Source organism: Ornithorhynchus anatinus, chromosome 10 (genome assembly GCF_004115215.2).
Source record: "Ornithorhynchus anatinus isolate Pmale09 chromosome 10, mOrnAna1.pri.v4, whole genome shotgun sequence".
NCBI classification, from domain to species: domain Eukaryota; kingdom Metazoa; phylum Chordata; class Mammalia; order Monotremata; family Ornithorhynchidae; genus Ornithorhynchus; species Ornithorhynchus anatinus.
The window spans coordinates 32,543,439-32,570,203 of record NC_041737.1 but is presented as its reverse complement, the minus strand read 5'-3'; the positions used below and the strand labels follow the sequence as shown (position 1 = coordinate 32,570,203).

Here is a 26,765-nt window from a genome sequence, read left to right as displayed (position 1 = left end):
TGAGAGAGGTGAAGGGAGGGTACGTACAGTCCATTTGAGGAATCTGTACAGGCACAGGAATCGGGCAATGGTGTAGTGGGGTCCAGAGAAGTGATGGGAAGTTTTTACTTTACTTCTCGAGTTTTTCTAGGCTAGGGGAGAGGTGGGTGGTTTTGACGTCAGCCGGGACGGATCCGGCAGGGAGTAAGCTGTTGAAGATGGCAGTCAGGGAGAAAAGAAAAGTGGGGGCAGGTTTACAGAGAGTGGATCAGAGGTGGAGGGATAGATTTTTGAAAGCGGATAGCAAAGGATGACAGTGAATATTAAAGTGGGGGGAAGCTAGGGAGATTTGGGGGAGCTGGCGTCTGTTGCTTCGATTCTGTCGACGTTCATTCACTCATTTATTGAGCGTTTACTGTGTGCAGACCACCGTGCTAAGCGCTTCGGTAGAGTAGCTGGCAAGGAGGAGTGAGAAAGAAGGGAGTTGGCGCTGGAAGAAGATAAAAGATCTGGATTCTCTTTTCATCTCTTCTCCATTCCACTCAGTCGTATTTATTGAGCGCTCGCGCTGTACAGAGCGTTGTACTCATTGGGAGAGAACAATTTAACAAACACATTCCCTAGTCCCATCAGGTTTACCGTCTAGGTGGAGAGACGGACATTAAATAAATTACAGGTAGTGTAGAAGTGCTGTGGGGCTGGAGGAGAATGAATGAAGGGAGCAAGTTGGCGTGACACAGAAGGGAGGTGAAGAGACGAGAGGGCTTATGAAGGCTTGGGGGGAGAGTAATTGTCCGATGTAAGGAGGGAAGGCATTTCAGGCCAGAGGCGGGACATGGGTAAGAGCTGGATGACCCTGAACTCGTTGTGGATAGAGAATATGTCTGTTTACTGTTGTAGCGTACTCCCCCAAGCACTCACGACAGTGCTTTGCACCCAGTAAGTGCTCGATCAACACGGTGGAATGAACGGATGAGGTAGCCGAGTTGGAGGCACAGTGACAAGGTGCCTTAGAGGAGCGGAGCGTTTGGGCTCCCGAAGTGTGGGTGTCCCTCAAGGCTCAGTTCTGGTTGATCCTCCCTTTACACACCCCTCTGGAGAACTCATTTACTCCTACAGCTTCAACCGCCTTCTCTAGGTAGATCTTTCTCAAATTGACCTCTCCAGCCCTGACTTCTTTCTCCCCTTTGCAATCCTGCATTTCCGCCCCCCCTCCGGGACATCTCTACCTGGATGTCCTGCCGACTCCTTAAATCTACCAAGTCCAGAACAGAACTCCTCGTCTCCCCCCCCCAAACCCTATGCTACGTCTTTGCCTTATAATCCTCCCTGTCTCACAAGACATTCTTTTTGACTTATCTCTCTCGTTCAACCTGCAGATTTGTCTGTCACCAGGTCCTGTCAGCTTTACCTTCACAGCATCTCTAGAATCCACCCCTTCCTCTCCGTCCAAGCTACCACCATGCTGGTCCAAGTGCTTGTCGTATCCCCTCCCAGCTGACCTCCCTGCCTCCTGTAGTCCCACATGCCGGTCCATTCTTCACTCTGCTGCCTGGATCATTTTTCTTAAAAATGCACAGCGTCTCCCCATTCCTCACAAAGCTCCGAGTTGACACGAGGGGAGACAGAGTAGGGCCGAAGGAACAGCACTCAGGCTGTGGATTTGTGCATCAAGAGATGGTGGGTTAGGTTAGGGCCTCCGGGCAGGGCAGGGTCACCTAGACCACATTGGAGGTTACATTTAATGTGTTTCAACTCTGTACCGAGCACTGGGGTAGATATGAGATAATCAGGGCGGACCCAGCCCCGTCCCCCGTGCTGCTCACGGTATAAGGCCCGGAGTGGGGGGAGAGGAAATCTATTTCATCCCCATTTTACAGCTGAGAGAATCGGGGCCCAGAGAAGATAAACTTCTCCTGCTGCTTCTCCTTGCTTCCTTCTCGCTTCTCTGCGTGCGTCTACTCCGTGTTGCAGTGCTGCCTCCTGTAATTCAGATCGACCGCCTTTTACCTTAGGCATCACGGCCGTGGCTCTGTGCCGTAGGCGTGGATTGGTCCGGGCCCATTACTAGGTAGAAGAGGGAGAGAAAGCCGCGCCTCCTCCTACATTCCGCCCCGCTAGACCCGCGGTCACCCGTCTCAGGTAGAGCCCGTCGGTGCCTTCGCAAGTCTCTTCCTTGTCGTCGTTCACGGGAACACAAACGGTCACTGGTAAGGCAGCTTATTGTGGGCTCGCCACACTGGCTATCTGCTTTATAAAGAAAATTAACACCGTCGGGTGTGAGCTCCCCGAAATCACCGCTCCCTCACCTCGATCCTCCCCGCCCAACTTTTCCGTCCTTCCCAGCTGTATCTCCAGAGGAGATCCCTCGCCTTCTATCAAGTGCCACCCCCTCCACATGAGCATGGGACCCCATTCCTTCGCATCTCTTCAGAACTCTCGCCCCTTCCTTCCCTCCTTAACTACCGTCTTCAGCCGCTCACTCTCAAGTGGCTTCTTCCTCACTGCCTTCAAACGGGCCCACGTCTCCCCCATCCTAAAAAACCCTCCCTTGACCCCACGGCCCCCTCCAGTTATCACCCCATCTCCCTCATACTCCAAATTCCTTGAGCGAGTCGTCTACACTCGCCGCCTCAGATTCCTCTCCTCCAACTCTCTCCTGGACCCCCTCCGATCTGGCTTCCGTCCCCTTCACTCCACTGAAACCACCCTCTCAGAGGTCACTGATGATCTCTTTCTTGCCAAATCCAACGGCTCCTACTCCATCCCGATCCTCCTCGTCTTCTCGGCTGCCTTTGACACCGTGGACCATCCCCTTCTCCTGGATGTTATCCAACCTTGGCTTCACCGACTCTGTGCTTGCCTGGTTCTCCTCTTATCTCTCTGCCTGTTCATTCTCAGTCTCCTTCATGGGCTCCTCCTCCCCGTCCCATCCCCTAACTGTAGGGATCCCTCAGGGTTCAGTTCTTGGTCCCTTTTTATTCTCTATCTACACTCACTCCCTTGGAGAACCCATTCGCTCCCAAGGCTTCAACAGCCGTCTCTATGCAGATGACGCCCAAATCTACATCTCCTCCCCTGTTCTCCTTCCCTCCAGGCTCGCATCTCCTCCTGCCTTCAGGACATCTCTACTTGGATGTCGTCTGACCCCCTCAGATTCAATATGTCCAAGACAGAGGTCCTCCTCTTCCCTCCCAAACCCTGTCCTCTCCCCGACTTTCCCGTCACTGTAGACGTCACAGCCATCCTGCCCGTCTCACAGGCCCGTAACCTCGACGCCATCCTTGACTCAGCTCTCTCATTCAACCCACACGTCCAATCCGTCACCAGATCCTGTCGGTCTCACCTTCACAACGTCGCCAGGGTCCGCCCTTTCCGCTCCATCCGGACCACTACCATGTTAGTACAGTCACTCGTCCTATCCCCACCGGATTACTGCATCAGTCTCCTTGCTGACCTCCCAACCTCCTGCCTCTCCCCACTCCAGTCCATCCTTCACTCCAGTGCCCGGATTATCTTTCTACAGAAACGGTCAGGGCATGTCACCCCCCCCTCAAAAATCTCCAAGGGTTGCTTATCCACCTCCGTATCAAACAAAAACTCTCCCCTCTTGGCTCTGAAGCTCTCCATCACCTTGCCCCCTCCTACCTCACCTCCTTTCTCTCCTTCCACATCCCAACCCGCACACTCCGCTATTCTGGTGCTAATCTTCTCACCGTGCCTAGATCTCGCCTGTCTCGCCTCCAGCCCCTGGCCCACGTCCTACCTCTGGCCCGGAATGCCCTCCCTCTTCAAATCTGCCCATCGCTCTTCCCCCCTTCAAAGTCCTGCTGAAGGCGCACCTCCTCCAAGAGGCCTTCCCGGACTAAGCTCCGCTTTTCCCCAGCTCCCACTCCCTTTCGCATCACAGCGCCTCTCTCCCTCTGCGCGCCCCACACTCCCTGCCCCGTAACATTTATTTACGAATATATCTATATTTCTATTTGTTTATATTGTTGTCTATTTACTTGTATTGATGTCTGTCTCCTCCCCGCTAGACTGTGAGCCCACTGTGAGCAGCGATTGTCTCTCTTTATTGCTATGTTGTACTTTCCAAGCTCATGGTACAGTGATCTGCACACTGTAAGTGCTCAATAAATATGAATGAAAGAATGAATAGGTGACTCGCCCGTGTCCTGTAACTCCGAGGCCTATGCTCTTTTCAGTAGATTACGAGTGGGATTTGGGTTGATGTCTTTTAGAAATAGCGGAATGACAAGTGATGATAAGGGCCGTCCCATTCATTCATTCATTCATTCAGTTGTATTTACTGAGCGCTTACCGCTTGCAGAGCACTGTACCAAGCGCTTGGAAAGTACAATTCAGCAACAGAGACAGTCCCTACCCAAAAACGGGCTCAGAGTCTAGAAAGGGGAAACAGACAACAAAGCAAAACAAGTAGACGGGCATCAACAGCATCAAAATAGATAGAATTATAGATATATGCACATCATTAATAAAATAAGAGTAATAAATATGTACAAATAGACACAAGTGCTGTGGGATGGGGAAGGGAGTAGAGCAGAGGGAGGGAGAAGGGACTATGGGGAGGGGAGGAGGAGCACAGGAAATGGGGGGCTCAGTCTGGGAAGGCCTTCTGGAGGAGGTGAGCTCTCAGTAGGGCTTTGAAGGGGGGAAGAGAGTTAGTTTGGCGGCTGTGAGGAGGGAGGGCATTCAAGGCCAGAGGTAGGACGTGGGCCAGGGGTCGATGGCAGGATGGGCGAGAATGAGGCCCGGTGAGGAGGTTAGTGGCCGCAGAGGAGCGGAGTGTGCAGCCTGGGCTGGAGAAGGACAGAAGGGAAGTGAGGTAGAAGGGGGGAAGGAGATGAGAGCTTTGAAGCCAACAGTGAGGAGTTTTTGTTTCACACGAAGGTCGATAGGCAGCCACTGGAGATTTTTGAGGAGAGGGAGACAGGTCCAGAGAGTTTCTGTAGAAAGATAATCTGGGCAACAGAGTGAAGTATAGACTGAAGCGGGGAGAGACAGGAGGTTGGGAGATCAGAAAGGAGGCTGATGCAGTCATCCAGTCGGGATATTACGAGAGCTCGTACCGGCAAGGTTTAGATGGAGAGGAAAGGGCGGATCTTGGTGACGTTGAGAAGGTGAGACCGGCAGGTTTTGGTGACGGATTGGAGGTGTGGGGCGAATGAGAGAGCGGAGTCAAGGATAATGCCAGTTGGGAGTTGGTGAGGTGGAGTTCAGCAGGAAGAGTGCAGAATTAAGGAGTAAGAGTGGACAACTGGGGAGTTATCAGGAATGTCTCCGTGAGTGGAAAGAGCACAGACCTGGAGTCAAGGGACCTGGGTTCTGATCCCAGATCTGCCACTTATGTGCCATGTGACCTTGGGCAACTCGCTTACTTCTCTGTTCCTCAGTTTCTTCATGTTTGAAATGGGGAGTGCTACCTAGACCGTGAGCCCAGTGTGGGACAGACACTCCGTCTGACCTGATTATTTTATATCTACCCCAGCACTTAATACAGTGCTTGGCCCATACTAAGTGTCGAACAGATAACCGCAGTTATCACGGTTGTTTCAAGTCCCTGAGGATTGGTGTTGGGATGGAGACGAAGAAAGATGAAAAAGGTACCAAAATCTCCTAGAAAATTGGAGCCAGTGTGAGGGTTGGGAGCAGAAGATAATGGCGACTAATGATCGAAGTGGGTGGTTGAGGGAAGAGGATGTGGGATGGGCTGAAAGCGGCCCGGGGTTGGGGGTGATGGAGTGGGTGCGAAATACGTGTTTTACAGGGAGCCTTGGCTGTGGGGAGAGGTTGAGGGCCCCGTACTCCTCCCCTCCCACCCCTTTCAGAAGGGAATAGCGGGGAAGTGGTATCAAGTGAGGAGGAGCGAATGGTTTAGGAATAGGTCGAGGACGAAGGGAAGTTTGTCCGCCGCGGATTGGGCCCCTTCCCACAGATTGCATTTGAATCCCTATGGGGTTGGGAGGCGGGGGAGTGGAGTGAGGGTGGGTTGGATTGGCGTGAGCTGGGAATGAGGGTTTGGGTTGGCGAGAGTGAGGAGCAGATGGTCACAGAGAAGTCAGTCGGTCTTATTTCTGGAACGTTTACTGCTGAATGTTTGGGAGAGGACACCGCGTCAGAGCCTGCGTCTTCAAGTCTCTGGTCCCGTGTGACCGCACCTTTCGAATGCGTAAACCCCTTCTAAGCTTCACTGGCCGCTCCCTGGTACCATAGTATTTGGCGAACAACAGTTTGTCCCCTCCTCTCCTCTCATGATTCCGGACGTTTCAGTCTTGTTTCTTCTCAGCTTTTGTCTTTCCCAGCCTGGAGTTTTTTGGGGTGTTTTTTGGTCTGTCCTGCTTCCTTCTCGGTTCTCGCTCTAAGGGGTGCTCTCATTCTATATTTTGGATAGAGTGCGGTTGAGGAACTACGGAACATTCTCTTGTATCTTTCGGGATAGTGTACAGTGTGGTGTTGCAAGAAATGTTTGCTGCAACCCGTTTCAACGTGAGGATCTTCAAGGAAGGAATTCCCACGGTATAAGAGAACCGATCATCAGAATCAGGCCGAAAAGAGCACATTTCCTCCCCAAACCCTGTCTGCCCCGAGACTTTCCCGTCATCGTAGACATCACCACCGTCCTCGCCTTCTCACAAGCCTTGGCACTATACTCAGCTCGTCCCTCTCGCCTGACCCAGGTCACCCGTATCCCGTCGGTCCTACCTTCAAAACATCTCTAGAAGCCGCTCCTTCTCCTCCACCCTCACCGGATCTGTCGCGCTGTCACCCCCATCTCTCCGTTATTGATTCCCATACCCATTTCCTGCACCAGCTGCTTAAGTCCCCCCTCTTCAAACCCCTTGGCCCTCCCCCTTCCCTTTCATCGCTCCCTGTCGCACCTGAGATCGGGTATGCCTGGGTGTCGACGTCCCAGGAGTCAGGATGACGGAAATCCGTGACAGATCTGCTTAGTCGTAACGTCAGATTCACTGCGAAAGTTGCAGCGAACGAAAGTAACCAATTCATCAGGGATGTCCGAGTGATCGCCGGGGCATCCCAGTTAGCACGGACCTGGGGCAGTTCATCCGTAGGGATCTATCCAGACCGGTTCATCTGTCGATAGCAAACCACAGAATCTCAAGCGAAACCTAACTGCAGTTCAGGGACGGGGAATGCTCACAAAACCCCCCAAAAACCAATGAGCTGGAGTCCTTGCACCTCCTGCGTTTTGTCGTGGACTCCCTGAGGCCTTCCCGATAGTCAGGTCCGGGCCAACCACTCACCCAGCTGTGGGGTGCTCCATGATTGGGCTCAACTTGAGTCTACGGGAGCCTAATAAATCCTTGTGGGGGAGGTGGATCTTTGAGAGCCAAGAGTCATAGCGGATTCTGATGGGTTGGCCACTGAAGAGGGCCCCCCCCATTTCTGAGGAACTCCCTACCTCTGTGGAACTCAGAGGCCGGACCCCTCATCTCTGAGGGATTCAGAAACTGGGCCCTCCATCTCTGAGGAACTCAGAAACTGGGCCCCCCCATATCTGCGGAACTCAAAGAAGCAGAATGTTTCACCACACGGGCGGGCGGTTTAGCAAGTTTTCTGTCCCTTACAGGGTCCTGAGGCCTCTCCACTTAAAATGGAGTCTGCCACATCAAGCTAACGTTTCCCTAATGACCTGACCTCATACTTTATTGATAAAATGGAAACCATCCGGCGTGATCTCTCTCAAACCTCCCCATTTCCTCTCCAGTACTTCCCTCCTATTGTGCCCTCTTAGACTCTCCCACCTTTCCTGTCGGTATCTCTTCTCAGAGTCAACCCCCTCCACCTTCACTTCCTACCCCATCCCTCCAGCACTTGCCCCTTCCCTTCTTCTCTCTCTGACTGCCATCTCCAGCCATTCCCTTTCCAGTGGCTTCTTCCCCATTGCTTTCAAACCTGCTCCTGCATCTCCTGTCCTGTATGCATCCCTCCACTTCTTGTCCCGTCTCCCTCCTCCCGTTCCTCTGAACTCCTTGAGCAAGTCGTCTACATCTTCTACCCTCTTCTCCTCCAATTCTCTCCTTGCCCCTCTCCAGTCGCTCCCCGCCTCCACCGCTCCATAGAAACGGCCCTCTCTAAGGTCACCAAAGACCTCCTCCTCTGCCTCCCACCCCCTACCTGTGTCAGGCTCCGTTCTGGGCCCCCTTCTTCTCTCCAAATACACTTACCCTCTTGGCGAGCTCATTCGCTCACGTGGTTCAACCACCCTGCCTAATGCGGGTGATTCCCAAATCTACATCTCCGGCCCTGACCTTTATCCTCTGCCGTCTCGTATTTCCTCCGGGATTCGGGACGTCTCTACTTGGATGCCCCTGCCGACATCTCGGAAGAGAAATTTCGACGTCCAGAACAGACTTCCTCATCTTCCCGTCCAAACCCTTCCCTCCCCCCGGACTTGGCCGTATTGAAGACAGCACCACCATCCTTCCTCTGTCACGGGACTAAGAGCTTGGCGTGATCCTTGACTCCTTTCTGTCATTCAACCCACCTATTCAAGCCGTCACTAGGTCCTGTCAGTTGAACCTCCACAACATCATTAAGATCCGCTCTTTCCTCTCCGTCCAGACTGTTACTGTGCACTTATCCTATTCCATCTCGATTGCCTCATCGGCCTCCTTGCTGACCTCCCCGTCTTCTGCCTCTCCCCGTTCCAGTCCATACCTCACCCTGCTGCACTCCTCCGTTTCCTTCGAAATCATTTGGTCCACCCTTCCCCTCTCCTCAAGTGGTCGTCCACCCACCTCCGCATCAGACAGAAGCAACTCACCGTTGACTCTGAAGCACTCAGTTACCTCGCCCCTGCTACCTTATCTCTCTGCTTTTTTACTTCTCCCCAGCCAGTGCAATTTGCTCCTCTAATGCCAACCTACTCACTGTACCTCAATCTCATCTATCTGTTCACCCACAGCCTTCTTTTGGGATTCCTCCTTAACCGACAGACTTCCCCACCTTATTAAAAGCACATATCTCTTCCAAGAGGTTTCCCCTGATTAAGGCCTCATATCATCTCCCACTTCCTTCTTGCACCTGATTTCGCACCCTGTCTTCCCCCCTCCTTCAGCACCACACCACTCAGGTACACATCCGTAATGTCTGACATCCTCTCTAGGCTGTAACCTCCTTTTGGGGAGGGAATGGGTCCGCCGACTCTGTTATGCTGTACTCTCTCCGGCATTTAGTACAGTACGCTAAAATCCGCCCTTTCCTCTGTTACCGCATTATAGAGGCACTCATCCTGTCTCGCCTAGATCGGCTCCCTGTTGACCTCCCAACCTCCTGTCTGTCCCCACTCCAGTCCATACTTCAGTCCGCTGCCCGGATCGTCCCTCTGCAAAAACGTTCCGAACCCGTCACCCCCCTCCTCGGAAATCACCAGTGGTTGCCCATCCACTTTCATATCTGACAGAAGCTCCTCACCGTTGACTTTAAGGCAGTCCATCACCTTGCCCCCTCCTACCTCATCTTGCTTCTCTCCTTCTGCAACGCAGCCCGCCCGCTTCGCTCCTTTAATGCTAACCCTTTCACTCTGCCTCGATTTCACCTTTCTTGCCGCTGACCCCTGGCCCACGTCCTGCCTTCGGCCTGGAAGGCCCTCCTTCCTCAAATCCAACAGACAGTCACTCTCCCCCCTTTCAAAGCCTTATCGAAGGCACATCTCCTCCAAGAAGCCTTCCCAGACTAAGCTGCGCTTTTCCTCATCTCCCATGCCCTTCGGCGTCACCCTGACTTGCTCCCTTTGCTCTTCCCCCCGTCCCATCTCTAATCTTATTTATACTGATGTCCGTCTTCCCGCCTCTAGACTGTGGGCTCATTGTGAGCAGGGAATGGTCACTGTTTATTGTTGAACAGCGACCTGCGCACAGTAAGCGCTTAATAAATACGAACGATTGCATGAATGCTCCTGCACGCCGTAAGCGCTCGGTAAATATGACTGATCGGTTGCCAGATCTGATGGCCGCTCCTCCATCGCGATCCTCTTAGACCTCTCCGCTGCCTTCAACGCCGTGGGCCACGGCCATCTCTCCTGTTATTTGGGCCCCAGTTCCTGCGTGCTGCAGCCCTACAGACTCTCCACGTGGAATCCCCTGTGTGTTTCCGAGAAGGCCCCCTGCAGTAACCTGCCGCCCGCCCATTTCGGTCCCCCGACTCGCCCTCAATCCCCTCTGCCCTGAGGATCGGCCAGCGGAGCCCCGCTGCGTGCTCGGGTCGGGCTCCTCCTGGGCTTGGTCATCTATCAAGAAATGGGCGTTGGTGCCGGGGGCCACCGGCTGCTTCTTGGCGGCCATCTCGGTCTGCCGTCGGGACTCCTGATGGCCGTGGGGCTCACCAGGCATGTCACTTCCCTCCTCAAAAACCTCCAGTGTTTGCCTGTCACCCTTCACGTGAAGCAGAAACTCCTCACTCTTGGCTTCAGAGCTCTCCATCACCTTGCCCCCTCCTACCTCTCCTCCCTTCTCTCTTTCTACTGCCCACCCCGTAGGCTCCGCTCCTCTGCCGCCCAACTCCTCACCGTCCCCCGTTCTCCCCTGACCCGCCATCTACCCCCGGCCCACGTCCTACCTCTGGCCTGGAACGCCCTCCCTCCTCACCTCCGCCAAACTAATTCTCTTCCCCTCTTCAAAGCCCTACTGAGAGCTCACCTCCTCCAGGAGACCTTCCCAGACTGAGCCCTCCCTTTCCCTCTGCCCCTCCTCCCTCTGCTCTACCCCCTTCCCCGCCCCGCTGCCCTTGTGTATATTTGTACTTATTTATTATTCTATTTTATTAATGACGTGTCTATATCATTCTATTCATTCATTCATTCAATAGTATTTATTGAGCGCTTACTACGTGCAGAGCACTGTACTAAGCGCTTGGGATGAACAAGTCGGCAACAGATAGAGACAGTCCCTGCCGTTTGACGGGCTTACGGTCTAATCGGGGGAGACGGACAGACGAGAACGATGGCAATAAATAGAGTCGAGGGGAAGAACATCTCGTAAAAACCGATGGTAACTAAATAGAATCAAGGCGATGTACATTTCATTAACAAAATAAATAGGGTAACGAAAATATATACAGTTGACCGGACGAGTACGGTGCTGTGGGGATGGGAAGGGAGAGGTGGAGGAGCAGAGGGAAAAGGGGAAAAAGAGGGTTAAGCTGCGGAGAGGTAAAGGGGGGATGGCAGAGGGAGTAGAGGGAAAAGAGGAGCTCCGTCTGGGAACGCCTCTTGGAGGAGGTGAGTTTTAAGTAAGGTTTTGAAGAGGGAAAGAGAATCAGTTTGGCGGAGGTGAGGAGGGAGGGCGTTCCGGGACCGCGGGAGGACGTGACCCGGGGGTCGACGGTGGGACGGGCGAGACCGAGGGACGGTGAGGAGGTGGGCGGCGGAGGAGCGGAGCGTGCGGGGTGGGTGGTAGAAAGAGAGAAGGGAGGAGAGGTAGGAAGGGGCAAGGTGATGGAGAGCCTCGAAGCCTAGAGTGAGGAGTTTTTGTTTGGAGCGGAGGTTGATAAGCAACCACTGGAGTTGTTTAAGAAGGTGACATCTATTTATTTTGATGCTATTGACGCCTTTGTTTTGTTGTCTATCTCCCCCTTCTAGACTGTGAGCCCGTTGTCGGGTAGGGATGGCCTCCGTCTGTTGCCGGATTGTACTTTCCAAGCGCTTAGTCCAGTGGTCCGCACACAGTAAGCGCTCAGTAAATATGATGGAATGAATAAACCATGGGGTCCGGGGAGGGATTTTTTCAAGGGTAAGGCATACGTAAGCACATTTCACAGCAGTGTGGGAGAAACCATTCATTCATTCATTCATTCATTCATTCAATAGTATTTATAGAGTGCTTACTATGTGCAGAGCACTGTACTAAGCGCTTGGAATGAACAAGTCGGCAACAGATAGAGACAGTCCCTGCCGTTTGACGGGCTTACAGTCTAATCGGGGGAGATGGACAGACAGGAATAATGGCAGTAAATAGAGTCGAGGGGAAGAACATCTCGTAAAAACAATGGCAACTAAATAGAATCAAGGCGATGTACATTTCATTAACAAAATAAATAGGGTAATAAATATATACAGTTGAGCAGATGAGTACAGTGCTGAGGGGATGGGAAGGGAGAGGAGGAGGAGCAGAGGGAAATGGGGGGAAAAGAGGGTTAAGCTGTGGAGAGGTGAAGGGGGAGTGGTAGAGGGAGTAGAGGGAGAAGAGGAGCTCAGTCTGGGAAGGCCTCTTGGAGGAGGTGAGTTTTAAGTAGGGTTTTGAAGAGGGGAAGAGAATCAGTTTGGCGGAGGCGAGGAGGGAGGGCGTTCCGGGACCGCGGGAGGACATGGCCCGGGGGTCGACGGCGGGACAGGCGAGACCGAGGGACGGTGAGGAGGTGGGCGGCAGAGGAGCGGAGCATGCGGGGTGGGTGGTAGAAAGAGAGAAGGGAGGAGAGGTAGGAGGGGGCAAGGTGAAGGAGAGCCTCGAAGCCTAGAGTGAGGAGTTTTTGTTTGGAGCGGAGGTCGATAGGCAACCACTGGAGTTCTTTAAGAAGGGGAGTGACACGCCCAGATCGTTTCTGCAGGAAGATGAGCCGGGCAGCGGAGTGAAGAATAGACCGGAGCGGGGCGAGAGAGGAGGAAGGGAGATCAGGGAGAAGGCTGACACAGTAGTCTAGCCGGGATATTACGAGAGCCCGTAGCAGTAAGGTAGCGTTTGGGTGGAGAGGAAAGGGCGGATATTGTAAAGGTGAAACCGGCAGGTCTCGGTAACGGATAGGATGCGTGGGGTGAACGAGAGAGACGAGTCAAGGATGACACCGAGATCGCGGGCCCGAGAGACGGGAAGGACGGTCGTGCCATCCACGGTGATAGGGAAGTCTGGGAGAGGACCGGGTTTGGGAGGGAAGATGAGGAGCTCAGTCTCGCTCATGTTGAGTTTTAGGTGGCGGGCCGACATCCAGGTGGAGACGTCCCGGAGGCAGGAGGAGATGCGAGCCTGAAGGGAGGGGAAGGGGACAGAGGCGGAGATGTAGATCTGCGTGTCATCTGCGTAGAGATGGTAGTCAAAGCCGTGAGAGCGGATGAGTTCACCGAGCGAGTGAGTGTAAATGGAGAACGGAAGAGGGCCGAGAACTGACCCTTGAGGAACTCCAACAGTTAAAGGATGGGAGGGGGAGGAGGCGCCAGCGAAGGAGACCGAGAATGACCGGCCAGAGAGGTAAGAGGAGAACCGGGAGAGGACGGAGTCCGTGAAGCCGAGGTGAGATAAGGTACGGAGGAGGAGGGGATGGTCGACAGTGTCAAAGGCAGCAGAGAGGTCAAGGAGGATCAGAATGGAGTAGGAGCCATTGGATTTGGCAAGAAGGAGGTCACGGGTGACCTTAGAGAGAGCAGTCTCGGTAGAGTGGAGGGGACGGAAGCCAGATCGGAGGGGGTCTAGGAGAGAATGGGAGTTAAGGAATTCTAAGCATCGATTGTGGACGACTCGTTCTAGGATTTTGGAAAGGCAGGATAGTAGGCAGATAGGGCTATAACTGGAGGGGGAAGTGGGGTCAAGAGCGGGTTTTTTTAGGATGGGGGAGACATGGGCATGTTTGAAGGCAGAGGGGAAGGAGCCATTGGAGATTGAGTGGTTATTTGCCGACTGTGATCGGGGGTGAAAGGATGGGGTCAGAGGTGCAGGATAAGTAAGTAGAATTTTTTTTATGATATCGAAGTGCTTACTCTACACCAGGCAGGGTTTTAAGATCTGGGATAGATACAGGTCAATCAGGATGGACACCCTCCCTGCCCCAAATGGGACTCACAGTCTAAAGTAGGAGAAAGAACAAATATCGGGTCCCCATTTTACCATCGAGGGGCACAGAGAAGCTTGGTGACTCGCCCAGAGTCACAGAGCAGACGAGCGGTGGGGCCGGGTTCAAATTCACCGCCTCCCAGCCCCGTGCGCTTTCCACTTGGCAAAACTGCTGCTCCGTGGAGGTGAGAGATCTCCTGAGGTACTGCTGGAAATGCTGGCAGCGTCGAAGTGGGCAGAGAAGGATGGGAAGACTGGAGAGGAGCAGGGGAGATCTTAGGGAGAGCACGTCTAAAGTCAGAGGACGGGACTCGTTCGTTAGGGAAGAGACGCAGCGGAGGCCGGGGAGACGGGAGTTTCGAGGAGGGAGTCGGGCACCTGAAACAGGGAGGTGGCCAGAGCGGTTCCTTACCATCAGCTTTAAAGCCCTCAGTTTACCTTAAAACAGTGAGAAGCAGCTGGCTCGGTGGAAAGAGCCTGGGCTTGGGTGTCATGGGTTCGAATCCCGGCTCGGCCACTTGTCAGCGTGTGACTTGGGACATGTCACTTCACCTCTCTGAGCCTCAGTTACCTCTTCCGGAAAATAGGGGTGAAGACTGTGAGCCCCACTTGGGACAACCTGATTACCTCATATCTCCACCCCCCCCACCCCCGCGCTTAGAACAATGCTGGGCACATAGTAAGCGCTTATCATCATCGTCGTCACTACAACGCAGCCCACACATTTGACTCCTCCAGCTCCATTTTGCTCACTGGGCCCCGACCTTGTCTGTCTTTTTGCCGGCCCTTGCCGCCGTCCTTCCTCTGGCCTGGAACTCCCTCCCTTTCCGTATACCAAAAACCACCACTCTCCCCACCTTCAATCCGAAAATCGCCTAAAATCCCATGTTCTCCAAGAGGCCTTCCTCGATTAAGCCCTTTTTCCCTACTCTGCTTTTGGGCCCCTACCCTTTAAGCCACTTGATAGTCCCCCCACAGCACCGGATATACGTAGCCATAATTTATTCAGTTATTATCAACGTCCGTCTCCCCCGCTAGGCTGTCCTTGTGCACGGTGTTTAGCAACTCTGTTATATCGTCCTCCCCCAGGTGGTTAGTACAGTGCTCTGCACACAGTAAGTGTTCAGTAAGTATCAATGATGCATTAAAATCGTAAAACGAACTTATTCGATAGTCGATAAAAACGAACCTTTCCCCCCCCCATGGGGAAATATCATCTGGTTCATTCTTTTCCTTGAAAAATTTTCTCTTCAAAACCTACACTTCCACTTTTGTCCCTAACTTTCTCTTATTTCCGATTTCCTGTTTCCTTTGCTCCATGCAGTTTGAAGTTTTGAGTAATTTTTAAACTTTTAAGAATGTAATACATATGTTTTATCAGTCCTGAGGACTTTGCCCAAGGCTGTACATCAGGGTTCATTTGGCTGGTGGGAGAAATGAGTTCACTTTAGCTCTTGGGAAACTTCATGCCACTTTGGGCGGGCGCTAAGGTAATTCTAAAATCAGGGCAGAGGACAGCCTGAAGAGTTGAGTGTTTCCCGCTGCGAGAAATGAGTGAATTTTTCTACTTTGAAATATCCCTCTAGACCCGAAGCTCATTCTGGGCGGGGAACGTGCGTCTGCTAATTGGGTTGTGTGTACCCTCTCAAGCGCTCAGAGCAGTGCTCCGCATAGAGTTAGAGCTCGATAAATACCGCTGATCGGTCTGCGAAATGCAGCCAGATCAGAGGAGTTTCCTTTTCTTTTTTGGGGGCATCCAGGACATACCTGGAGCACCCCACCAATTACATGTCCAGCAGATCCTCCCTCACACCAGCCACTCTCCCCTTCTCCCCACCGACACACATCTTCGCTCACACAATCAGCGAACTGTTCAAGTAGATCTGGCCACCGGCAGAGCAGAGGGGCAACAGAACTTCTGTTTTGAGGTCCTGGGCAAGGCTCTCCTCGTTCACATCGGCTTTCTGTTGGGCTCGTGCCTGTTGCCTGCCATAATGGCCACTCTCCATCAAAAGACTGGGCTCCTCTAGGGCAGGGAATTGAAAGTATTGTAAATGTTCAACTTTCAGTTGGTAACATTTGTTTTCTAGATGTTAAAGATGATAAGGTCATGTTGTGGTTCAGAGCAATCATGTCGTATAGTCGTATTTATTGAGCATTCACTGTGTACAAAGCACTGAGCTCAAGTACTTGGGAGAGTACAGAATTACAGAGTAGCGTGGCTTAGTGGAAAGAGCACGGGCTTTGGAATCAGAGGTCCTGGGTTTGAGTCCCAGCTCTGCCACTTGTCAGCTGTGTGACTGTGGGCAAGTCACTTCACTTCTCTGGGCCTCAGTTACCTCATCTGTAAAATGGGGATTAAGACTGTGAGCCCCACGTGGGACAACCTGATTCCCCTGTGTCTACCCCAGTGCTTAGAACAGTGCTCTGCACATAGTAAGAGCTTAACAAATACCAACACTATTAGAGAGTAAGTAGAAGTGTTCCCTGTTCACAGCAAGCTTACAGTCTAGAGGGGGAGACAGGCATTAATAAAAATAGATGAATTACGGATTCGTACTTATGTGCTGTGGGGCTAAGGGAAGGGCAAAGGGAGGTAAATTCAAGCATGAGGGCAACACAGAAGGGAGTAGGAATAGAGCCTCGGTCGCCTCCTCTGTAAACCAGAGATTAAAAGTGTGGGACCGGGACTGTGTCCAACCTGATTAACTCGTATCTATCCCAGTGCTTAGAACAGTGCTTGGCACATAGTAAGCGCTTAAGTTCCATCATCATTATTATTATTATTAAAGAAATGAGAGTTGGCAAAGTCCTGTTGGAGGAGATGTGCTTTTAATAAGGCTTTGAAGGTGGGGAGAGTGATTATCTGCCAGATGCGAAGAGGGAGGGCGTTCCAGGCCAGCGGCGGGCAGAAGGTCTGCGGGAATTCGAAATGGTCCCCGTTAGAAACGTTCCTTGGGAGGCTCCCAGTTGAAGAGTATAAGCCGGGAGGAGGGAGGCAGACGTGTGAGGGGTGAAGGACCCGTAAAACACAGCAGAGATGCCACAGTAAAAGCATAAATCAGCAGGGTGCTGTGGCTAGAGAAGCAGAACATCGAGAGTCCGACAGCAGGCACCACTCTTCTCCGGGCTTCGTGGCGACTTCCTGCTGCCGGTGCTCTTCTCTTTCCCGTCAAGGTGGTGGAAGGCAGGCCGGGATGGGATGGGATAAAGTCTCCTCCGTGGCAGGGAGGAGGAAAGCTCCTCTGCCGAAGTGGCGGGACTGTGTGGTGGTGGGGATGCTGAGAGCTTCTGTTCCTGGCCCTGCATGCATGGACAGCAACGGTTATCGTGTATATTTTCCTCAGCTGCAGTGGAAGGGTCCAAGCCCACTACCCCTTTTGGCGTCTGCCCATGTAGTAGAAAAGGAGGCAGTGATGCTTTGCCTCCCAGTAAGCGCTCAATAAATACGATAAATAATAATGTCAGTAATAGTAGTCCTCGGTTAGCGTATGCTAGGCATGGCTCCGTGGAAAGAGCCTGGGCTTCGGGGTCAGAGGTCGTGGGTTCGACTCCCGGCTCTGCCACTTGTCAGCTGTGTGACTGTGGGCAAGTCACTTAACTTCTCTGTGCCTCAGTTTCCTCATCTGTAAAATGGGGATTAACTGTGAGCCTCACGTGGGACAACCTGATTACCCTGTATCTACCCCAGCGCTTAGAACAGTGGTCTGCACATAGTAAGTGCTTAACAAATACCAACATTATTGTCCCCTCTGTCTAAAAGTTTTCTTCAAGGATAAACGCTGCAATGCAGCGGATAAAAGTCACAAATTGTCGACTGTAATGGATGTATTTTGTATCTCCAGGTATCGTCAGATCCTAGAAAAGGCAATCCAGCTCGCTGGAGCGGAACAACTTGAGGCTTTGAAAGCCTTTGTGGAAGCAAGTAAGGAGAACAGTATAACAGTATTGGATTTGCTCTGTAGCGACTGAGTTAAATCGTGGAAATTATAACGCTCAGACGGGGAGCCGCGTACCCAGCGTTCATTTAAATCGCGTCATTGCCTTCCTTTGAGTCCTTTATTGAAAACCCTGGTGATAATGGAAATGGATAGGCTAGATTCCAAATTGTTTGAAGTTTGTTTTTAATAGTGAATAATGAATAACCCTAAAGGTCACAGCTTGTACTCAGGATTTTGCTCATATCTCATTTCATTGATCTTCCTGAAATTAATTATTCATTTTCCACACTCACGCTCAGAAGCTTAAAAGTGTCTAACAAAGATGTCCCCCAGATCTTAAAACTGGAATTTATACTGGGATGAAAACTAAAATGAGAAGTGTTAGTTCCAACAGTAATTCGTGTGGGAAATGTGAAAGTTCGAAGTGTTTACGCAGCTGCAGCAAGTACCCACGTTATCTTTTCTACCCTTCTAGAGTGTGAGCTCGTGGTGGGCAGGACTTGTGTCTTTTTGTTGTATTGGACTCTCCCCAGTGCTTAGTGCAGTACTTGGTACATATAAAGCGCTCCATAAATACAATTGATTGATTGTCCAAGTAGTGAATGCTTTTGTCTTCTTGCACTGAAAGTTAATTATCAGGAATATTGTTCACAAAGTCCAAAATATTGGCATAGTACTTAGTAAAAAAAAATTATTCCGATATACAGACAAAACATTGGGCTGCTGCTTCGACTGACTTCTTGTAAGTTGGGAAGTGGTAAAAATCTATCAGTTGTAGGTTTTCAGGTCAAATCGGCTCCAAATTTTTTTGACTGGACTCTTTAAAATGTAAAGTTTAACATCAGCTTTTGAAGAACAAATTCTATTTTTATACAGTATGTCGGCTATCTTGGTTTTGTGTCGTCAACCTGTACTATTAAACTGCCCTGTTTAAGTCTTATAAGGTTTGGGCCGATTCACGATTAATTCATTAGGCTTAATGGTTGAATAGTTTTCCTGGAAATATAGTTCAGAGTCAAGATTGGTTTGTGTTAATAGAAGTAAGTACATTCATTTCTCCCTTTTTTTTTTTTATCTCATGTCTTTTAACCAAGTGGTGAATGAGAATGTCAGTCTAGTGATCTCTCGCCAGTTATTGACTGATTTCTGCACCCATCTTCCAAATCTTCCGGATGGCACCGCTAAAGAAATCTATCATTTCACCTTGGAGAAGATCCAGCCTAGAGTCATTTCATTTGAGGAGCAGGTAAGAGGAAGCACCAGACTCTCCTTAAAAATCTAGAGGTGTGAACTCCAGAACTCTTAAAGATTTTACTTACACTACAGTTATGCAACTGGTTAAAAGGACATGATGTACACAACTGTAGAGTGAAGATCAAAACAACATTAATTTTGTATTCATTTGCATGATCGTTCTGCTCTTTCGCACCGTTCTTGTTCCATGAGTGGGGTTAAATACGTGGGTCATAATTGCTGGGCCAGGGACCGCTTCCACCCCCCGGCCCCGGTGAAGATGAGCCGTCCGGAGCTTAGTATCTCCCTTCTCCGCCATTTTCGGCGTGTGACCCGAAGCGAAGCCGGAGCTGTGGCTCAGCTGACCGCTTCTTGCTCGTCTCTGCTCCCGCTCGCTAGCGACGGGAGCGGGCCAACAGGCCTCAACAGTGAGTGAGGGGCGAGGACAGCGTCTCCGTTCTGGAAAGCTGAACCGGGCTAGAGGATCCCAGGATGTGCACGATTCAAGAGACTGTAATGGTTTCTACGTAGGTTAATGAAGGTATTTGTTAAGCGCTTACTATGTGCGCAGCACTGTTCTAAGCGCTGGGAGAGGGATACAAAGTGATCAGGTTGTGGGGCTCACGGTCTCAACTCCCATTTTCCAGATGAGGGAACTGAGGCCCAGAGAAGTGAAGCGACTCGCCCCAAGTCACACAGCTGACAAGCAGCGGTGGCGGGATTTGAACCCACGACCCCTGACTCCTAAGCCCGGGCTCTTTCCACCGAGCCACGCCACTTCTCGGCGTGGTTAGATCCAATTAGAGGCACTTAGGGGGTCCAAAAAATAATTTCCCTCTTCAAAAATTGGGATGGGGCAATCGAGTGAGTAAAAAAGTATTTTAGGATAAAAATTGATAAAGTATCAAAATGATTTTTATACCTATAAAATATGTATAAAGCATGTGTTTGAAACATATACAAAAATGTTATAAGGTACGCTCCCCTATTTTAGGTGTTCTGTTTCAGCTCTCCATCCGTTCTCCGCCTTGGGTAGTAATGGATCTGTGTTTGGGGATTGTCTCTCTCTGTTGCCGAATTGTACTTCCCAAGCGCTAAGTACGGTGTTCTGCACACAGTAAGCGCTCAGTAGATACGATTGAATGAATGAATGACAACAAATAAAAATCTCATGGTCACGATTAACCATGAGTTGAGGTGGGAAACACGGAGAAGTCTGCTAGGAAACTAAATGCTCTGTTTAGAAAATTAAATTAGTTAACCGATGCAGCTTTTGTTAAACTGTTGGGTCGTAGACTCCCAAGCCCGTAGTACAGTGCTATGCACACAGTTAAAACTCAGTAAATACGATGGATTGATTTTGGAAGTGGATTGGTCTGATGCTTCTTCCTGCCCTTTCAGGTTGCGTCTATAAGACAACATCTTGCTTCTATATATGAGAAGGAAGAAGACTGGAGAAATGCAGCCCAAGTGTTGGTTGGAATTCCCCTGGAAACAGGACAAAAGTATAGTAAATCGCGGAAAATGCTTTTTTCATACTCGGCCTTTCTTTCTAAACTTTCCCTGGCAATTTTTAATGGATCACCTGCTGCCTTCTCTGTGGAATTTAGCTTATTTTTAATCTGTAAGCGCAGACATTTGAAACTATCTGCTAGACTGTAAGCTCGATGTGGGCAGGGAAGGTATCGGTTATATTGTTGTACTCTCCCAAGCACTTAGTACAGTGCTCTGCACAAAGTAAGCGCTCAAATACGATTGATTACGACTATCGAAGAATAAGAGTTCCATTGACACCATCAAATTAGCAAGCTTATGCTTGGTTTTTCCTTTTGTTCATTGAAAACCTTACTTATTTCAGCCCTCCAGTGAAGCATTCTTTTCCCCTTCTTCTCAGTTGCAAGTTCAAAATCAGTGCATGGCTTCCAAGGAGAAATTAAGAAAATTAGGGAAAACAGGAAGTATCTAAGGTGTCGACCTAAGGTGGATGGAGGGAGTTGGAGAAAAAAATCCTCTCGTTATGAGTTTTCTTTCCAGTTTCCTCCAGTGAGTCGGTCATTTCAGAATTCTCTGGGCTGTTTGTCTGCTCCGTTGCCAAGGCGAAGGGAGACGCAGCCACGAGACCCCCTTGCCCGTTGGCACGTTCAAGGAGCGACCGAGCAGCCTAGCTGAAAGGCTCAGGGTTAAAAATGGCTCGCCGGAAACGTGTGCTCATCTTGACATTCTGAGCATCTGTGGTGATTCAGATGGCCCTGTGTCTTTCTATTGCTTTGAGTTTCTCTTTTTTTCAGAAAAGAGTTTTCGGTTGTCTTCAATACTAGACATACTTTTCGATTGTTTTTGTGTTATGAAGGCAGGCGTGTTCCCAGTTTTCAGTCACAGGTACTGACAAAATTTAAGTTTTGTATTTTGAATGCGATGGCGATTTCTCGTCTTGAAAACTAGTTCGATTAGAAGGGAAGAAAAACGCTTTAGGAGTTGATTTTTATTAGTAGCTTTTTCTCATGGGCTAAATTGAAGTGGTCATTATGACAGGAGTGCTTCTGTCCTCAGAGAATGTCATGTAAGTTAGGTAAAAAAACAAGTAAAACAGGGAAATGAGAAACTCTGAAAGTCTTTAAACTCAGAAGGAAGCATGACCATCCTTATTATTGCTTTATTTTGAAGTGCCAACCTTGAATTTTTCCCGCCGTGAAAGGCAAAACGTGTGGCAAACGTCGCCGTATCTAAGAAACGTGTAGTTGGGAAAGAAATTGAACTTTTTATGCTCGTGCCCGCCAACCTAGAGGAAGCCAGCTTGACCTGTTTTTTCTGTTTCATTACAGGCAATACAATGTGGACTATAAACTGGAGACCTATCTGAAAATAGCTAGACTGTATCTGGAGGACGATGATCCGGTCCAAGCAGAGGCTTATATAAATCGAGCTTCGTTACTTCAGAATGAATCCACTAATGAACAATTACAGATACATTATAAGGTGATGTAACTTGCTTTAGTACCTTAAAAATCTTTCTTATTTGAGGTCGTCCCCTCCGCCATTTTCAGTAGTCTGGTTTGAGATTTTACCTTACAGAAATGAGTGTCAGAGAAATTGATGGCCATTAGGCCAGGGGGTTAGAAGGGCAGCAGCAGGGAAGCAGAGGACGAAAGTGCGGAACGGTGAGAAGGTGTGTTGTAGAGAAGGAATGGGGGCTTCTGAGTCGAGATGGCCACAACTCAGAACTGAGGAGAATAAAAGTGGATAAAAGTTAGAATGGGTGACGGTAGTTGGAGGGAATCTTCTCGCTACTCCCCATTCTGCTGTTCCTCGGGACCAAATAAATAAACCTCTGTTATTACCGTTATTTTGCTAAGTGCTTACTTGGTGTCGAGCACTGTTCCAACCTAATTCGGACCTTGCGAACTGTTTCATTGACAAAACGGGGTTCACACCTCATTTTTTCCCCCCCTCAGAGCACCTCTGTCACCTCGACAACAATCTACTGTTCTTCCTTCCTTCCTTCCCAGCTATTTCCCAAGAGGTGGATTCCGGCCCTCGCTCCGTCCCCACCCTTCTCTGTCACAGCCTGGGCTTCTGACCCCATCCCTTAAAAATCACTTCTCCCACTTTCTTCATATTTTGATGACGATTTTAATATTTGTCTCTGACTCCTTCCCCGCTGTCTTCCAATGCACCCGAGCCTCCCTTAAAATGAGAAATAACAAAAAACCTTGGTTCCCCTTGTACTTCTCATCCTTTAACTCAGCGTCACCCTCAAGGCTCTCTTCCCAGTCTTCTGGTCTTCTCCCTTTGTGTTCATTTGGGGAACCCATCCGTTCATATAGTTTCAGCTCCCACATCTATGTAGAAGACTCCTAAAGATGTGTTTATCAGATCATGTTTCCCCACTCCTCAAGAAAGTCCAGCGGTTGCCCATCTACCTCCGCATCACGCAAAAACTCCTCACCGTTGGCTTTAAAGCCCTTGACCACCTTGCCGCCTCCTACCTCACCTCGCTGTCCTCCTTCTACCACCCAGCCCGCACACTTGGTTCCTCTGCTGCTAACCTCACTGTGCCTCAGTCTCATCGATTTCACCCCCGACCTCTCGCCCCCATCCTACCTCTGTTCTGGAACTCCCTCCCTCCTCATATCAGACAGATAATTGCCCTCCCCTACTTCAAAACCTTATTGAAGGCACATCTCCTCCAAGAAGCCTCTCCGACTGAGCCCCCCGTCCTCTTCTCCCACTCCCCTCTGTGTCACTCATACTTGCTCCTTCATCTTCTCTCCCTTGCCCTTGGCATGTATGTATGTATCTGTAATTTATTTACTTCTTTATCTATGTATTTATATCAATGTCTGTCTCCCCGTCTAGACTGTGAGCCGGTTGTGGGCAGGGAACGTGTTTGATTATACTCTCCCAAGCGCTAAATACAGTGCTTTGCACACAATAAGCGCTCAATAAATACGATAAATAAGATGGCTTTTCCAGTGGCACTTCAAATTCAACACCTTTGAACCCTAAATTCTCCCCTTCCCTCCCAAACCCACTCCTCCAGCTTCCCTATCGGAATTGCTATCCCCAACATCCATCCATCCATCAGTCAATCAGTCATATTTACTGCACACCTACTATGTGCTGAGCGCTTGGAAGAGTACAGTATAACAGTTGGAAGATGTGTTCTCCGTCTATAAGGAGCTTACGGTCATAACTCTGAAGAAATAAACTTTGGATACCTACCTTGGTGTTGTGGGGCCGAGGGTGGGGTGAATAGAAGGGCAGTTTAGAATGGAGGAGGCATGAGTGAATTTGAAGGCAGAGGGAAAGGAGCAGCTAGAGAGCGAGCATTCAATTATGGCAGCTGGGGCAGAAAAGAAGGGTGAAGGGCAAGAGTTTCTAGAAGGTGAGAGGGATCGGGAATAATAATAATAATAGTAATGGTGGTACTCATTAAGCACTCACTCCGTGCCAGCCACCGTCCCGAGCACTGGGGAGGATACAAGTAAATGGGGTGAGACACGGTCCCTGCCCCACGTGGGGCTCACAGTGTCAGTCCTCATTTTGCAAATGAGGTAACTGAGGCACCGAGAAGTGAAGTGACATGCCCAAGGTCACCCAGCGGCCAGCTGGCAGAGCCAGGATTAGATCCCATGACGCTCCGATTCCCAGGGCTGTGCTGTATTCGCTATGCCATGCTGCTTCACGGGGGCACATATAAAGCGGGTGGATTATGATAGCAGGCCAGAGATACCTTGAGAGCCGGCAGGACAGAAGAGGAGAGTGGACGTCGGAGCGGGAGTTTGGGAGAAGGGGGAAGTCTTTGAGGAGCTGGAAGCTGATGATTTAATGGGCAGGGGCAGAGAAAGCGAGGAAGGCAAAATAGGACCACGGAGGGCCTCAGGCTGGAGTTAAAGGTCCGGAATAATTGGTAGGGACAGTGGTCGACCAATCAATTAATCAGTAGCATTTGTCAAGTCCCTACTTTGTGCCAAGCGCTGTACTCAGCACTTGGGAGAGTACGATTCTCTAGGGTTGGTAGACACTCTCCCCGCCCTCGAGGAGCTTACAGTTTAGTGGAGAAGACATTAAAATAAATTACACGGGGGATGAGAAGCAACGTCTCTAATTCGAAGACAGGATGGAGTTAGAGCGAGTAATACTGAGTGCAAAGGGGCAAAAATTGGCCAGGGCCTGGATTTCTAGCAACAGCACGCTCTTTGGCCTGAGCGCAGGAGTGGAGGGAGTTTACCGTGGTGGTGGTCTGTGTTTTTGTGTTGGTGTGTCAGGGTGGTTCTGAAAAAGGAGAGATCTCTGTGGGAAGAGAGAGCAGTTTTCTAGATAGGTGGGATGAGGGTGAGGTGGCAATTTAGGAGTTTGAGGCTGGAGGAGTGGTATTTTTGCGCTGGGGAGATCTGAAATGGTAAAGCGATTTATGATGGTGAAATCTATTTGGTTGTCCAAGTGGCCTGTGGGGGAAAATGGGATGGAGCAAATTTGAGAAGTGGGAAGTGATGGGCAGAAACACTTTTGGGAAATTTGAGTTCCAGAGGATCAGTGTAGGAGAAGATGGTGAGAGGAAGAAGGAAATAAAAGTGTTAAAATTGCTCAGAAAAGCACAGGTAGGGTTGAAGAGGCGGTACGTGACCGCAGTTAGTAGTCGTAAGCGATTGGTAGAGGTTTGGGGGTTTGAATGACCAGAAAGTGGGGGCTGCTGGAGGGATTGGGGTTCTTATTTATTTATTGTGTTTGCGTAGCACTTACTGTGTGTAAAGCACTGTTCTAAGCATTGGGGTAGGTAGATCTGGTTAATCGGGCCAGACCCAGTCTCTGTCCCACATGGAGCTCCCAGCCTAAGTAGGCTGTCTTCACCGCAGAGAATCACCCACACTTGCATTACCATGTGTCATGTGAGAGTTCTCCAGCCTCTTCTTTTCTGTCTGTTAATCATCAATCGATCAGTGGTATTTTTTGAGCACTCACAGTGGAGAGCACTGAACTAAGCACTAAGTGCTTGCATTACCGTGGTAACAGTTTGAGTGGAGAGGAAGGGGTGGATTTTAATGATGTTGTGAAGGTAGAACTGACAGGATTTAGTGATGGCTTGAATATGTGGGTTGAATGAGAGAGCGGAATCAAGCCTAAAGCCAAGGCTACAGGGTTGTGAGACAGGAAGGCTGGTGGTGCTGTCAGTAGTGACAGGAAAGCGAGCGGGAGGACAGGCCTTGGGTGGGGAGATAAGTTCAGTTTTAGCCACATTAAGTCTGAGGTGACAAGTGGACATCCAAGTAGAGACGTCTTGAAGGCGAGAGGAAGTGCGAGACTGCAGAGAGGAAGAGAGAGCAGGGCTGGAGATGGAGATTGGGGTGTCATCGGCGAAGAGGTGATAACTGAAGCCACGCGAGCTAGAGTTTTCCAAGGGAGTGGGTGTAGTTGGACGATAGAAGGGACCCCAGAACTGAACCTCAAGGGGCACCCAAAGTTAGGGGGTGGGAGGCAGAGGAGGGGCCCATGAAACAGCCCAAGAACGAGCGGCCAGAGAGGCAGGAGGAGAACCAGGAGAGGACAGTATCCGTGAAGCCGAGGTCGGATAACGTTTCCAGGCGAAGGTTTTGGTAGACGGGGTCAAAAGTAGCTGAGAGGTCGAGGAGGATTAGGATGGAGTAGAGGCCGTTGGGTGCGGCAAGAAGGAAATCATCGGTGACCTTTGAGAGGGTGGTGTCAGTGGAGTGAAGGGGCCGGAAACCAGATTGGAGGGGGTCAAGGAGAGAATTGGAGGAGGGGAATTTGAGACAGCGGGCGGAGACAGCGGAGGGGAAGGGTAGGGCGGGAGATGGGGCAGTAATTGGGTGGAGCTGTGGCTTCAAGGGAGGGTTTTTTAGGATAGGGAAGATATGGGCATATTTAAAGACAGTAGGGAGGAAGCCATTGGAGAGGGAACAGTTGAAGATGGCCGTTACGGGGGGAAGAAAGAAGGGGTCGGGTGTTTTGGTACAGTGGTGCGAGGGAATGGGGTCGGACGTGCAGGAGGGGACGGTGGATTTGGAGAGAAGGCAGGAGATTTCCACTAGAGATACTGCTGGGAAAGATGGGAGAGTTGAAGAGGGGATGGAGAGTTGAAGAGGGAATTGAAGAGGGGCAAGGGAGATTTGAGGGAGATCACCCCTGATAGTGTCAATTTTCTCGACGAAGCGGGTGGCCAGGTCACCGGGGGCAAGGGATGGGGGAGGCGGGGGCGACGGGGGGTTCGAGGACGGCATTAAACGTGTGGAACACCTGGCGAGGGTGATGGACACAGATGTCATTAAGGATGGAGAAATCATTTTGCCAGGCA

The 26,765-nt window shown here is 50.5% G+C and overlaps 1 protein-coding gene across 2 annotated transcripts in view; it reads left to right on the top strand.

Moving 5' to 3' along the window:
* The window catches only part of COPS4 (COP9 signalosome subunit 4), a 59,646-nt gene that overhangs the window by 8,534 nt on the left and 24,347 nt on the right, over positions 1–26,765 (top strand). For both annotated transcript variants that reach the window (XM_029073690.2, XM_029073689.2), the window contains exons 2-5: positions 17,624–17,703; positions 18,814–18,965; positions 20,354–20,457; positions 21,775–21,928. In XM_029073690.2, the coding sequence (XP_028929523.1) occupies position 17,703; positions 18,814–18,965; positions 20,354–20,457; positions 21,775–21,928 (411 nt within the window). In that variant the 5' untranslated portion in view covers positions 17,624–17,702. The remainder of the gene's footprint in view (positions 1–17,623; positions 17,704–18,813; positions 18,966–20,353; positions 20,458–21,774; positions 21,929–26,765) is intronic.